Source organism: Coloeus monedula (assembly GCF_965178545.1).
Source record: "Coloeus monedula genome assembly, chromosome: 7".
Taxonomy (NCBI): Eukaryota; Metazoa; Chordata; class Aves; order Passeriformes; family Corvidae; genus Coloeus; species Coloeus monedula.
Window position 1 is genome coordinate 17,306,268 of NC_138787.1, and position 15,598 is coordinate 17,321,865.

At 40.2% G+C, this 15,598-nt stretch overlaps 1 protein-coding gene across 34 annotated transcripts in view; it reads left to right on the forward strand.

Moving 5' to 3' along the window:
• TTN (titin) overlaps window positions 1-15,598 on the forward strand; it is a 245,121-nt gene that overhangs the window by 220,646 nt on the left and 8,877 nt on the right. For all 34 annotated transcript variants that reach the window (XM_082285106.1, XM_082285116.1, XM_082285134.1 and 31 more), the window contains 23 exons: window positions 17-1,783; window positions 1,880-2,176; window positions 2,742-3,029; window positions 3,123-3,422; window positions 3,501-5,567; window positions 5,660-5,962; window positions 6,045-6,350; window positions 6,440-6,730; window positions 6,846-7,145; window positions 7,251-7,556; window positions 7,805-8,110; window positions 8,209-8,490; window positions 8,766-9,359; window positions 9,461-9,748; window positions 9,867-10,166; window positions 10,610-10,912; window positions 11,183-11,485; window positions 11,603-12,187; window positions 12,352-12,657; window positions 12,749-13,048; window positions 13,295-13,870; window positions 13,963-14,268; window positions 14,949-15,542. In XM_082285106.1, the coding sequence (XP_082141232.1) occupies window positions 17-1,783; window positions 1,880-2,176; window positions 2,742-3,029; window positions 3,123-3,422; window positions 3,501-5,567; window positions 5,660-5,962; window positions 6,045-6,350; window positions 6,440-6,730; window positions 6,846-7,145; window positions 7,251-7,556; window positions 7,805-8,110; window positions 8,209-8,490; window positions 8,766-9,359; window positions 9,461-9,748; window positions 9,867-10,166; window positions 10,610-10,912; window positions 11,183-11,485; window positions 11,603-12,187; window positions 12,352-12,657; window positions 12,749-13,048; window positions 13,295-13,870; window positions 13,963-14,268; window positions 14,949-15,542 (11,268 nt within the window). The remainder of the gene's footprint in view (window positions 1-16; window positions 1,784-1,879; window positions 2,177-2,741; window positions 3,030-3,122; window positions 3,423-3,500; window positions 5,568-5,659; window positions 5,963-6,044; window positions 6,351-6,439; window positions 6,731-6,845; window positions 7,146-7,250; window positions 7,557-7,804; window positions 8,111-8,208; window positions 8,491-8,765; window positions 9,360-9,460; window positions 9,749-9,866; window positions 10,167-10,609; window positions 10,913-11,182; window positions 11,486-11,602; window positions 12,188-12,351; window positions 12,658-12,748; window positions 13,049-13,294; window positions 13,871-13,962; window positions 14,269-14,948; window positions 15,543-15,598) is intronic.

Consider the following 15,598-nt stretch of genomic DNA (forward strand, 5'->3'; position numbering starts at 1 on the left):
TTATTTATTTCCACAGTGGCACCAGAGATTGATCTGGATGTTGCTCTTCGGACATCTATTGTTGCTAAAGCAGGTGAAGATGTGGAAATAATGATTCCATTCAAGGGAAGACCTCCTCCAACAGTCACATGGAGAAAGGGTGACAAGAATCTTGGGACTGATGAAAGATACATCATCCAGAACACAGAATCATCTACACTACTTAGTATTCCTCAAGTTACACGAAATGATACAGGAAAATACGTTCTTACAATTGAAAATGGAGTTGGAGAAGCAAAATCATCATTTGTGAATGTAAAAGTACTTGACACACCTTCTGCATGCCAGAAGCTGCAGCTTAAGCATGTTTCTCGTGGCACAGTTACACTGGTATGGGAGCCACCTCTCATCAATGGTGGTTCTGAAATAACAAATTATGTTGTTGAAAAAAGAGATGCTACAAAGAGGGCCTGGTCGACTGTTACAACAAAGTGTTCTCATACCACCTTTAAACTAACTAACCTGTCAGAAAAGACTGCATTCTTCTTCCGTGTTCTTGCTGAAAATGAAATTGGTCTGGGTGAACCTTGTGAGACATCTGAACCAGTGAAAGCTGCAGACGTACCTGGACCTGTAAAAGACCTAGCCATGAAAGACTCTACAAAGAGTTCTGTTAAATTGCAGTGGAGCAAACCTGACTACGATGGTGGTAGCATTATATCAGACTATGTTATTGAAAAGAAACTTCAGGGAGAGAAAGAATGGACATACGCAGGCACAAGCAAGAGCTGTGAATTTGTAGCTGACAAACTTAAGGAGCTTTCTGTTGTGGAATTCAGAGTCTTTGCTAAAAATGAAAAAGGCATGAGTGATTCTGTTACTGTTGGACCCATTACAGTGAAAGAACTTATAATAACACCTGAGGCTGACCTTTCTGATATTCCTGGAGGACAGATTGCAGTAAGAATTGGACACAACCTGCACGCTGAACTGCCCTATAAAGGTAAACCTAATCCATCAATGAGCTGGCTCAAGGACAACCTCCCTCTTAAAGAAACAGAACATCTTCGTTACAAGAAAACTGAAAACAAGATAAGCTTAAGCATCAAGAATGTGAAAAAGGAGCATGGTGGCAAATACACTTTAATTCTTGATAATGTAGTCTGCAGAAAGTCATTCACAATCACTGTAATCACTCTTGGTCCTCCATCTAGGCCAAAAGCACCTTTAAGAATAGATGAAATCAAAGCAGATAGTGTAGTTTTGTCATGGGACGCTCCGGAGGATGACGGAGGAGGAGAAATCAGTGGCTACAGTATTGAGAAGAGAGAAACCTCACAAATGAACTGGAAGCTGGTGTGTTCAAGTGCTGCAAGAACAACCTTCAAAGTACCAAACCTTGTTAAAGATACTGAATATCAGTTTAGAGTTCGTGCAGAAAACAGATACGGAGTGAGCCCACCTCTTGTCTCAGCTGATGTTGTGGCAAAGCATCAGTTTAAACCACCAGGTGCCCCAGGCAAGCCTGTTGTATACAATGTAACTGCTGATGGAATGAGCATTTCTTGGGATGCTCCCGTTTATGATGGTGGTTCAGAGATTATGGGATACCATGTTGAAAAGAAGGAAAGAAACAGTATTTTGTGGCAGAAGGTTAATGTTGCATTAATATCTAACAGAGAGTACAGGATTACTGGACTGCTTGAGGGCCTGGATTACCAGTTCCAAGTATATGCTGAAAACGCTGCAGGCCTAAGCCGAGCGAGTGAGCCAAGCAAATTTACTTTGGCAGTCTCTCCAGTGGGTAAGTGAATTATTAATCACTCATCCAAGAAAATTCTGTTCTTGTAGATTATGGTGAGCAGTAATAAAAATAAATTTTCATTATTTTTCCTTTCAGACCCACCTGGTACTCCTGATTACATTGATGTCACTAGGGAAACAATCACCCTGAAATGGAACCCCCCACTGCGTGATGGAGGCAGCAAGATTGTTGCTTACAGCATTGAGAAACGGCAAGGAAGTGCAGACCGTTGGCTCAGGTGTAACTTTACTGATGTGAGTGAGTGCCAATATACAGTTACAGGGCTCAGTCCAGGTGACCGATACGAATTCAGAGTGCTTGCAAGAAACGCTGTTGGTACAATCAGCCCACCTTCACAGTCTTCAGGCTATATTATGACCAGAGATGAAAACGGTAAGAATTTTTTCTTAACATGCTTGCATTTGGGTATTGAAGCCAGATAGAGTTTCTGGCTGTACTGATGGGAAGTGGGAAGTCAAGGGGCAAAGAAGTTGTGACTGAGGTCCTCCCAGTCAATTCAGAACATTTATGTTTGTGCTCCAAGGTGGGAAGGTCTAAATTAAAAACCCAAATCTGGTAGACATACATAATTAATTGCTGAAAAGCATGGCACTCTACATTTCTCTTGCATAAGCAGCAGCAGCAAAGTTGGAAAGAAAGCATAGACGGTAGTATTCTGATGCACTGAATAATTTAAAATTGAAATGTGCCTCAGGTAGTTTGCATACTATTAACACTGCATTTTAACAGCACTTTTCACCGGTTATTAATATGATGCATTTATGGGTGCTTACAGGAAAAATAAGTTTACCATTCATATAGTAACTGCTATTTAGAGAATGCCATTTTGTAAGTGAAATAATTCTATATATCACAAACTTTTATAATTAATATACTTAGAAGAGTATAAGAAAAAGACTTAGCTATATGGAAATTGATTTATATTTTCCTTTTTTAGTTGCTCCAACAATTGAATTTGGTGCTGAGCACTTTGAAGGCCTTACTGTTAAAGCTGGAGAGAGCATTAGACTTAAAGCTCTAATCAAAGGACGTCCAGTACCTAAAGTGACATGGTTTAAGGATGGGAAAGAGATTGATAAATTAATGAATATAGAAATAACTACAGCTATTGGATATAGTACACTCTTCATTAGAGATGCTATCCGGGAACATCGTGGAGTGTACACAGTAGAAGCCAAAAATGCATCAGGCACTAAACGGGAAGATATTACCATCAGAGTACAAGGTACTGCACCAAGCACTGTCAGCATGCTTTTCTTAAAATAGTATTTTATTGTAAGTGTCAGCAAATTATAACTGTGAACCTTTAAAATTGCAGACACACCAGGAAAAGTTGGTGGACCAATACGATTCACAAACATCACTGGAGAAAAAGTCACATTATGGTGGGAGCCTCCAGCAAATGATGGTTGTGCTTCTATTTCTCACTACATAATTGAAAAACGTGAAACCAGCAGGATTGCTTGGGCATTAGTTGAAGATAAATGTGAAGCTTGCAGCTATACAGCACTTAAATTAATTAAGGGCAATGAATATCAGTTCCGTGTCTCTGCAGTGAACAAATTTGGAGTTGGCAGACCATTGGAGTCTGATCCAGTTATCGCACAAATACCTTACAGTAAGTTGCCACCTCATTCTGCACAAATATCCACGGTGTTACCATCTTGTCTTTCTAATGACATTTTTCTTTTTTTAGCTCTCCCTGATGCACCAGGAACTCCAGAGCCTACCAATGTAACAGGAGACAGTATCACACTCACATGGGCAAGACCAGAGTCAGATGGTGGAAGTGAGATAAATGAGTACATTCTTGAAAGGAGAGAAAAGAAGAGCATGCGCTGGGTTAAAGTATCCAGTAAGAGGCCCATTACTGAGAACAGATACAGAGTAACTGGCCTTATTGAAGGCAATGAGTATGAGTTCCATGTCATGGCTGAAAACGCTGCAGGAGTTGGACCTCCAAGTGACGTTTCAAAGCTGATTAAATGCAGAGAACCAGTCAGCCCACCAAGTGCTCCTAATGTTGTAAAGGTGACAGATACATCAAAGACTAGCGTAACCTTAGAGTGGACAAAGCCGGTTTTTGATGGAGGCATGGAAATAATTGGGTACATCATTGAAATGTGCAAAGCTGATCTTGAAGCATGGCAGAAAGTCAATGCAGAGACTGTTATTGCTACTAAATATACCGTTGTTGATTTGGAGGCAGGAGAACACTATAAATTCAGAGTTAGTGCTGTCAATGCTGCTGGCAGAGGAGAAAGTTGCGAAGTTCCTGCTTCAGTCCAAACTGTGGACAGACTTTCTGCTCCTGAAATTGATATTGATGCGAATTTCAAGCAGACTCATATTGTAAGAGCAGGTGCAAGCATTCGTCTATTTATTGCCTTCTCTGGAAGGCCTGTTCCTACTGCGGTGTGGTCCAAAGCAGATGTTAATCTTAGTTTGCGTGCTGACATTCAAACAACTGATTCATTCAGCACATTGACTGTGGAGGAATGCAATAGAAATGATGCTGGCAAGTATGTCTTTACTGTGGAAAACAACAGTGGAAGCAAGTCTATTACATTTACTGTCAAGGTTTTGGACACACCTGGTCCACCAGGTCCTATTACATTTAAAGATGTGACTCGAACATCTATTACTTTAATGTGGGATGCTCCTATTCTGGATGGAGGTTCTCGTATCCACCACTACGTTGTGGAAAAACGTGAAGCAAGTCGTCGTAGCTGGCAAGTAGTGAGTTCAAAATGCACTCGACAAATCCTTAAGGTCACAGATCTAGCAGAAGGTATGCCATATTATTACCGAGTATCAGCAGAAAATGAATATGGTGTAGGTGAACCCTGTGAATTAACAGAACCAGTTGTAGCCACAGAAGAACCTGCTCCACCTAAGAGACTAGATATTGTTGATACAACCAAATCTTCTGTAGTTTTAGCTTGGCTTAAACCTGATCATGATGGTGGTAGCCGTATTACTGGATACCTTCTTGAAATGAAACAAAAAGGATCTGACTTCTGGACTGCAGCTGGACAAACCAAGCAACTTACTTTCACCGTTGAAGGCCTTGTGGAGAACACAGAATATGAGTTCCGGGTCAAGGCAAAGAATGATGCTGGCTACAGTGAGCCAAGGGAAGCTTTCTCTTCTGTTATTGTTAAGGAGCCACAGATTGAACCAACAGCAGATCTCAGTGACATAAGCAGACAGCTTATAACATGCAAGGCTGGAAGCACCTTTACTATTGATATACCAATCAGTGGGCGCCCAGCTCCAAAAGTGACATGGAAACTTGAGGAGATGAGGCTGAAGGAAACTGAAAGAGTGACCATCAAGACAACAAAAGACCGAACCACGCTGACTGTAAAAGACAGTATGAGAGGTGACTCTGGTAAATACTACCTTACACTTGAGAACACTGCTGGTGTGAAAACATTTACTGTCACAGTGGTAGTCATAGGAAGGCCGGGTCCCGTCACTGGCCCAATTGAAATATCATCTGTATCTTCTGAGTCCTGTGTGTTGACCTGGAAAGAACCTGAAGATGATGGTGGCAGTGACATTACAAACTACATTGTAGAGAAACGTGAATCTGGCACAACAGCATGGCAGCTGGTAAATTCCAGTGTGAAACGCACACAGATCAAAGTCAGTCATCTCACAAAATATCAAGAGTACAGTTTTCGAGTAAGCTCAGAAAATAGATTTGGTGTCAGCAAGCCAGTTGAATCAAAACCAGTAGTTGCTGAGCATCCATTTGGTAAGTGAAATACTTATCAAAATTTGTTCTTTTCCTCTGACTGAGGTATTTATAATTCCTAACATTTTTCTCCCCATCCTTCTTATGTTTAGTCCCACCAAGCCCACCTTCAAGGCCAGAAGTCTATTCTGTGTCTGCAAGTGCCATGGCCATTCGCTGGGAGGAACCCTATCATGATGGTGGCAGCAAAGTCATTGGATATTGGGTGGAAAAGAAGGAGCGCAACACCATCCTTTGGGTGAAGGAGAACAAAGTACCATGCTGTGAATGCAACTATAAAGTCACAGGGTTGGTGGAAGGCCTAGAATATCAATTCAGAACCTATGCTCTAAATGCTGCAGGTGTTAGCAAAGCTAGTGAAGCTTCCAGACCTGTCGTGGCTCAAAATCCAGTTGGTAAGTACTACTTTTAGAGTTACATTGTTATTTAAGCTAAAATAGGATTGCATTTCTCATTTTTTCTGCTTTATTCCTCCAGATCCACCAGGAAGACCAGAAGTAACAGATGTCACCAGATCCACAGTGTCGCTGAGCTGGTCACCTCCACTTTATGATGGTGGAAGCAAAATTGTCGGATATATTGTTGAGCGCAAACCATATAATGAATCTGGTGATGGACGTTGGCTGAAATGCAATTATACCATTGTCTCAGAAAACTTTTTTACTGTGACAGCTCTTAGTGAAGATGAAGCCTATGAATTCCGTGTACTAGCAAAGAATGCTGCTGGTGTGATTAGCAAAGGATCTGAATCAACTGGTGCTGTCATTTGCAAAGATGAATACAGTAAGGAATATTTACTTGGAACAATTGAAAACATAACATTCTATTTTTAGTACTGTCATGTAATTTTTTTTCAAATCTCTTTTTTCCAGCACCACCAAAGGCTGAACTTGATGCCAGACTTCAGGGAGAAGTTTTGAGCATTAGGGCTGGATCAGATCTTGTTCTGGATGCAGCTATTGGTGGAAAACCAGAACCAAAAGTCTTCTGGTCCAAAGGTGACAGGGAACTGGAGCTATGTGAAAAGATATCTCTGCAATACACCAGCAAACGAGCTATTGCAATTATCAAGTTCTGTGACAGAAGTGATAGTGGAAAATATACCCTAACTGTTAAAAATGCCAGTGGGATGAAACAAGTTTCTGTTCTTGTCAAAGTGCTTGGTATGTATCCCGTGATTAGTATTAATACTTAGTATACTAAAAAAACCCACATTCTTTTAAATGAGATGCTTTTCCTTAGCTGCTATTAACAATACTTATTTTGATTCCTACACAGATTCACCAGGCCCATGTGCAGGCAAAATCACAGTTAGCAGAGTAACAGAAGAGAAATGTACTCTGGCATGGAATATTCCTGAGGAAGATGGCGGTGCAGAAATCACTCACTATATGATAGAAAGGCGTGAAACCAGCAGACTTCACTGGGTTATTGTTGAGGCTGAATGCCAGACTTTATCAACTGTGGTAACAAAACTTATTAAAAATAATGAATATATCTTCCGTGTGAGAGCTGTCAACAAATATGGACCGGGTGTTCCACTTGAAACAGAACCTGTGATAGCCAAAAATGCTTTCAGTGAGTGTTACTACCTTCCATTCTGCGTCAGAATTTGTGGAATAATTCTCATGGATACACAGTGTATTGAACAATAATATTTTTTTCTCACCTTTAAAAAAATAGCTATTCCAACACAGCCTGGTCCTCCTGAAGAAGTGAGTGTCGGCAAGGAACATATCATCATTCAGTGGTCGAAACCAGAATCAGATGGTGGCAGTGAGATTAAGGACTATCTTGTGGACAAACGTGAAAGAAAAAGTCTGCGCTGGACACGAGTGAATAGAGATTACACCATTTATGATACTAGACTGAAAGTCACCGGTCTCATGGAAGGGAGCCAGTACCAATTCCGTGTCACTGCAGTGAATGCTGCTGGAAACAGTGAACCTAGTGAAGCTTCACAATACATGTTATGTAAAGAACCATCATGTAAGTTACAATATTTAAAACATATTTTAATATTTATTTATAATAATGGAACATAAACTCACATTGACACTTTAACTAAGAAGCCCATAACCACACATAAACTCACTGAACTAGCTAGTATTGGAATAAATTAAAAACAGTTATAGTTCATCTTAAATGCATTTCCCAGGATTAGCTGTCTGGAAGTCGGTTTTGACTGTAAAATGTTTTCTGCAACAATGTAAAATGCATTTTCTTCTTTTTCAAAGATACTCCTGCATCACCTTCAGTTCCAAGAGTTGTGGATACTACAAAGCACAGCATAAGTTTAGCATGGTCAAAGCCCACATATGATGGTGGTGCTGACCTCTTAGGCTATGTTCTTGAAATGAAAGAAGAAGGTAGTGAACAGTGGTATCGACCACATACAACTGCCACTCTGAGGAATGCTGAGTTCACTGTGACTGGTCTTAAAACAAACCAGAAATACCAATTCAGAGTCGCTGCAACAAATGTGAATGGTATGAGCGAATTTAGTGAATCATCAGCAGAAATAGAACCTGTGGAAAGAATAGGTAATTTGAAAACTTAATGTATATTTTAAGGAATGTATATTTTCCTTTAAAACTTCTATGAGATTAACTAATTCCATGTTTCTTATACCCTTCGTCAGAAATACCTGAACTTGAGCTTGCTGATGATCTGAAGAAGACAGTTACAGTCAGAGCTGGTGGTTCCCTGCGCCTAATGGTCTCTGTATCTGGCAGACCTGCTCCTGTAATCACATGGAGCAAGCAGGGTGTTGACCTTGTAAGTCGAGGCATTATTGATACTACCGACAGCTACACTCTACTTATTGTGGATAAAGTTAATCGGTATGACGCTGGAAAATACATCATTGAGGCTGAAAATCAATCAGGAAAAAAATCTGCAACTATTTCTGTGAAAGTGTATGGTAAGTACTGCTACAGTTGCATATGAGCATTATGCCACTCTGTGTGCTCATTGCTCAGAAATAAGTCTCATTCATTTCCAAAGGATGTTTGCATTTTAAATAACATGAGAATGTTTGAGGAGTCAGGGAAACAATCTAATCCAAAGGAAAATTTCTGGAGCTGTGCTAGTTTACAAATCAAATCCCATTTTTGTTTTATGCAGAAGTAGTTATTTACTGTAAAATGAAAGGATCCAAAAAGGGAAAAAATTAGTTTGTTTGTTTGTTTGTTTTAGATACACCTGGTCCACCACCTGCAGTGAGAGTTAAGGAAGCATCAAAAGATTCTGTGACACTTACTTGGGACATTCCAGTCATTGACGGTGGAGCCCCAGTCAACAATTACATAATTGAGAAACGTGAAGCTTCCATGAGAGCTTATAAGACTGTCACTATCAAATGCAGTAAGACATTTTATAGAGTTACTGGACTTCTGGAAGGAGCTTTGTACTATTTCAGAGTACTACCAGAAAATATTTATGGCATTGGTGAAGGCTGTGAAACATCTGATGCAGTACTGGTATCTGATGTCCCCATGGTACCACAAAAACTCGAAGTGATTGACACCACTAAGTCAACTGTTACACTTGCTTGGGAGAAACCACTGCACGATGGCGGCAGCAGATTGACTGGCTATGTTATTGAGGCCAGCAAAGCTGGAACAGAAAGATGGTTGAAGGTAGTGACATTGAAGCCTACCGTCTATGAACATACCATTATCTCTCTCAATGAAGGTGAACAGTACTTGTTCAGGGTCAGAGCACAGAATCAGAAGGGCGTGTCGGAACCACGAGAGATTGTCACAGCAGTGACAGTTCAAGACCAAAAAGGTAGGTGTCTACTGTTGAAAACAATAGGGTCAAGCTTACACCAAATGAATGTGATAGTTATAAAACAGGTATTTAAAATATCAATTATTTGCTCTCCTTAGTTCTACCAACAATTGACTTTACTGGAATACCTCAGAAGACAATCCACGTACCTGCTGGCAAGCCCATTGAATTAGCCATTCCAATTGAAGGACGACCACCTCCAGCTGCATCTTGGTTCTTTGCTGGTTCTAAACTAAAAGAATCAGAACGCATCAAAATGGAGACTGCTGCCAAAATTGCCAAATTAACTGTGCGTGAGACCACCATACATGACACTGGGGAGTATACACTTGAACTGAAGAACACAACTGGAACAGTTACCGATACAGTAAAGGTTATAATCCTTGGTAAGAATTCATGAAAATAATTGTCCATGAAATTTCTCCATTTCAACTTTTACATGAGAAATGTGATTCCTTTTTTCCACCTGTTTTGTAAGTTTCTTTTTTTTTTTTTTCCCCCTAGACAAGCCTGGACCACCTGTTGGACCTATCAGAATTGATGAAATTGATTCAAATTATGTAACCATCTCCTGGGAGCCACCTGAGCTGGATGGTGGAGCTACCCTTAGTGGGTATGTGGTAGAACAGCGTGATGCTCATCGTCCTGGATGGTTGCCAGTTTCAGAGTCAGTAACCAGGACAACATTTAAGTTCACCAGACTTGTTGAAGGTGCAGAATATGTGTTCCGTGTAGCTGCTACAAATCGCTTTGGAATTGGATCTTACCTGCAGTCTGAAATCATAGAATGCAAGAGCAGAATCCGTAAGTCTGAACTGTTGTTCATTCTCTACCTTTAAAATTAAAAATATATCTTTAAATGGGCTTATATATCCACACATATACTAGAATTTTCTAGATGTTGCTACTTCCTTTTGCCAGCTAGAATGGTATATTATGATGCACAGTAATCCAAAGAAGAATGACATCCATAAATCTGTATGTGTAATATAGATGTACTGCACAGAACATGGATGGTAAAGTTGGATTTTCTGCTCAGGTCTACCTTTAGTCTTGAAAAATTGCTTTACCCCATTACAAAACCAGAAGTTTTTCACTGACCCAATTTGTAAATTGCTCAGATATCTGCTACGAAGAGAGTTTGATAAGACATTGATATTACATTGTTGTTCACAATATATCACATACTACTAATGTGTAGAGTAATCTGATGCTTTCTTCACTAATTCCATGTCATATTTTTACAGGTATTCCTGGTCCTCCTGGCACTCCAGAAGTGTTTGATATCTCTCGAGACGGCATGACATTGACTTGGTATCCTCCAGAAGACGATGGTGACTCACAGATTACTGGTTATATTGTGGAACGCAAAGAAGTTAGAGCAGATAGATGGATCCGTGCAAATAAAGTTCCAGTCACCATGACTCGTTACCGTTCCACTGGGCTGGTCGAAGGATTAGAATATGAACACCGGGTCACAGCAATCAATGCCAGAGGCACTGGGAAACCCAGCCGTCCTTCCAAATCTGCTGTTGCCAGAGATCCAATTGGTAATTTCCTACAAAGATTAAACACATTATAGTAGAAGAGAATGACACTAGTAAAATTTACCCTTTTTTCTAATTTGGAAATTTATCTGGATGTATTAACAAATGAGATTCTGACTGGAGAAAACGAGGAAAATATTAGTGAAAATCTTTCATTTGAAGTTTTCCTGTATAAATTCACTGTAGACTTATTACAGTTCATAAGTTGAAAGTTTCATCTTTCAGATATTCATAAAAACATATTCCACTTTCCTATTTGATCTTCTCTTCCAGCTCCTCCAGGTAAACCTCAGAATCCAAGAGTCACTGATACTACAAGAACATCTGTCTCCCTGGCTTGGAGTCCACCAGAAGATGAAGGTGGTTCTAAAGTTACTGGCTACTTAATTGAGATGCAGAAGGTTGATCAATTTGAATGGACCAAATGCAATACTACGCCAACCAAGATTCGGGAATACACCTTGACACATCTTCCCCAGGGTGCAGAGTACAGATTCCGTGTGCTAGCCTGTAATGCTGGTGGGCCAGGAGAACCTGCTGAAGTGCCAGGAACAGTCAAAATAACAGAAATGCTTGGTAAGACATTTCAAGTCTTAATTCTTGTTGAAAGCTGTCCTAAAAAAATATTTGCCTAAAGCAGGTATGATATCATCTGTAGAAGGACATAGCATGATGTGTTATTTTTGTTTACAGAATATCCAGACTATGAACTTGATGAAAAATACCAAGAAGGTCTCATGGTGAGACAAGGAGGAGTAATCAGGCTTACAATACCCATTAAGGGTAAGCCCATCCCAGTATGCAAATGGACAAAAGAAGGACAGGACATCAGCAAGAGGGCCATGATTGCGACTTCTGACACTCACACAGAACTTGTGATCAAAGATGCAGAAAGAGAAGATTCAGGCACCTATGATTTGGTACTTGAAAACAAGTGCGGCAAGAAAGCCGTGTATATTAAAGTCAGAGTGATTGGCATTCCAAATCCACCAGAAGGACCACTTGAGTATGATGATTTACAAGCTCGTTCTGTCAGAGTAAGCTGGAGACCTCCTACAGATGACGGTGGTGCAGATATCCTGGGTTATATCGTTGAGAGAAGAGAAGTGCCGAAGACTGCCTGGTACACTGTTGACTCTAGAGTGAAAGGGACATCACTGGTGGTGAAAGGGCTCAAAGAAAATGTGGAATATCACTTCCGTGTTTCTGCTGAAAACCATTTTGGTATTAGCAAATCTCTCAAATCTGAAGAACCAGCAGTACCAAAGACACCTCTAAGTAAGTTTTCTTCTAGACTGAAAACATAGTTACTGCATTATGATTTAAAATATATGCAGATATATATTGCATATATATTGCAAATATATGCAATAATATATGCAGAAATTTTAATGGTATATCACTGTTATTTCTATTATTTTTATTATTATAATTATTAATAGATCCTCCAGAGCCTCCAAACAACCCACCTGAAGTGCTTGATGTTACAAAGAGTTCTGTCAACTTGTCCTGGTCCAGACCTAAAGATGATGGTGGTTCTCGTGTAACTGGCTACTATATTGAACGTAAAGAGACATCTACAGAAAAATGGGTCCGGCATAATAAGACACAGATTACCACTACAATGTACACAGTCACAGGACTTGTTCCAGATGCTGAATATCAATTCCGTGTCATTGCTCAAAATGACATTGGTGAAAGTGAAGCAAGTCCTGCTTCTGAACCAGTTGTATGCAAAGATCCATTTGGTAAGATAATGTCTGCATTAACAGATCTTTTGATAGCAACTTTATGGCATTTAGAGAAAAATTGATTTTCTGTATCTATTTTAATTTTCAGACAAACCAAGCCAACCTGGAGAAATTGAGATCACTTCTATATCTAAGGACAGCATTACATTAGAATGGGAACGACCTGAAAGTGATGGTGGCAAAGAGATCCTTGGCTATTGGGTTGAATATCGCCAGTCTGGAGAAAGCACCTGGAAAAAATGCAATAAGGAACGCATCAAGGACAGGCAGTTTACAGTAGGAGGTTTACTAGAGGCCACAGAATATGAGTTCCGTGTTTTTGCAGAAAATCAGACTGGTCTCAGCAGACCTCGAAGGACTGCTATGGCAGTGAAAACTAAATTAACATGTAAGCAAAAATATATTGTCACATTTGCTGTGATATTGTTGTGATTTGCTGTGTCAAAAGCAATGGTGCTGCATTTAACATGCTGCCTATTTGTTTTACATGGTATTTGCTAACATGACTGTCCCAAAGGACAGTCTTTCAAGTATAAGAGGGACAAGTATAAATGGAAATTAATTTCCAGTAATCTAATAATATAAGAAAATTTCATAGTAATCATAATCATTTTCTTAATTTTCTTTGTCGCAGCTGGAGAAGCACCTGCCATAAAAAAAGAAATGCAGGATGTTACAACTAAACTGGGTGAGGCAGCTCAGCTGACATGCCAGATTGTTGGAAGACCTTTGCCTGATATTAAATGGTACCGCTTCGGCAAAGAGCTGGTACAAAGCAGAAAATACAAAATGTCATCTGATGGACGCAATCATACACTGACAGTAATGACAGATGAACAGGAGGATGAAGGTCTCTACACTTGTATGGCTACCAATGATGTTGGAGAAATTGAAACTAGTGGCAAGCTATTATTGCAGGCTCCTCCTCAGTTCCACCCTGGCTTCCCATTGAAAGAGAAATACTATGCAGGTGCAGGTGGCACCCTCCGCCTTCACGTTGTGTATATTGGCCGGCCAGTACCAGCAATAACTTGGTTCCACGGCAACAAACCTTTGAGAGGATCAGAAACAATTACTATTGAGAACACAGAACAGTATACTCATCTTGCTATTAAAAATGTCCAGCACAAAACTCATGCTGGGAAGTACAAAGTACAACTCAGTAACACATTTGGAACAGTTGACACTGCACTTAATGTGGAAATACAAGGTAATTAATTTTATTTTCAGTATTTTTGTGGAATATTTTCTCAAATATTGACTGGAAAAAGAAATAAAAATTTTGTGCTTTTTCTTGTACAGATAAACCAGATAAACCAGTAGGGCCAATTGTTATAGAGTCTATACTGAAGAATTCTGTGGTGATAAGCTGGAAACCACCAGAGGATGATGGAGGTGTTATGATAACCAATTACATCATAGAGAAACGTGAAGCCAAGGAAGGAGCAGAATGGCAACTTGTATCTTCAAGTATTTCAGGCACAACGTGTAGAATTGTTAACCTAACTGAAAATGCAGGCTATTATTTCCGTGTTTCTGCTCAGAATATGTACGGCATTAGTGAAGCACTGGAGGTCTCATCAGTAGTTTTTATAAAGCCTCCGTTTGGTAAGTGGAGACCAAAATATCAATGTCTGTATGCCCCTGGGTTTTCGTTTAATGCCAGCCAACAGCTAAGCCCCACGCAGCCGTTCGCTCATTCCCCCACCAGTGGCATCGGGGAGAGAATCAAAAGGGTAAATGCTGGAAAACTGTTGGGTTGAGATAAAGACAATTTAATAGGAAAAGAAAAAGCTGTGTGCACCAGCAATGCAAACCAAGGAATTAATTCCCTGCTTCCCTTGGAGAGACAGGTGTTCAGCCATCCCCAGGAGAGCAGGGCCCCATCACATGTAACAGTGGCTTGGGAAGACAAATGCCATCACTTCAAATGTCCCACCCTTCCCCTATTTCATATACTGAGCATGATGTCATATGGAATATCCCTTTGGTCAGTTGGGATCACCTGTCCTGGCTGTGTTTCCTCCCACCCTCCCACGCACCTCCAATTTCCTCACTAGCGTGGCAGTACAAAAAGCAGAAAAGGCCTTGGCTCTGTGTAAGCTCTGCTCAGCAATGAAAAAAACATCTCTGTGTTATCAACCCTGTGTTCAGCACAAATCCAGAACACAGCTCCATATTAGCCACTGTGAAGAAAGTTAAATCTACCCCAGCCAAAACCAGCATACCCTGTAATTAATTAATAAGGCAAATCCACTTCAGTTTTTGAACTTTGTTATTCTTTACAGAAAAACCAGGACAACCTGGCCAGCCGGTAGCAAGTGCTGTCACAAAGGATTCTTGTGTTGTCTCATGGAAACCACCCACAAGTGATGGCGGTGCAAAGATTAGAACTTACTATCTTGAGAAGCGTGAGAAAAAACAAAACAAGTGGATTTCTGTAACAACAGATGAAATTCGTGAAACAGTCTACTCTGTGAAAGATCTTATTGAAGGTCTTGAATATGAGTTCCGTGTAAAATGCGAAAATCTTGGTGGTGAAAGTGAGTGGAGTGAGGTATCCCAACCAGTCATTCCAAAATCTGATGTACCAATTAAAGCTCCACATTTCAAGGAAGAAATAAGGAATCTGAATGTGAAATTTCAAGCTAATGCCACATTTGTCTGCAAAGTCACTGGTCATCCTAAGCCAATCGTCAAGTGGTACAGACAGGGCAAAGAAATCATGCCAGATGGGGAGAAGATCAAGATACAGGAATTCAAGGGTGGATATTACCAGCTGATCATCACGAAGGTAACAGATGATGATGCCACGGTATATCAAGTTAGAGCTACCAACCAAGGAGGATCTGTGTCTGGCACTGCCTCTCTGGATGTTGAAGGTGAATGAAGGGTCTTGATAACCAAGACAAATTCGTTCTTATTTTGAATATTTAGA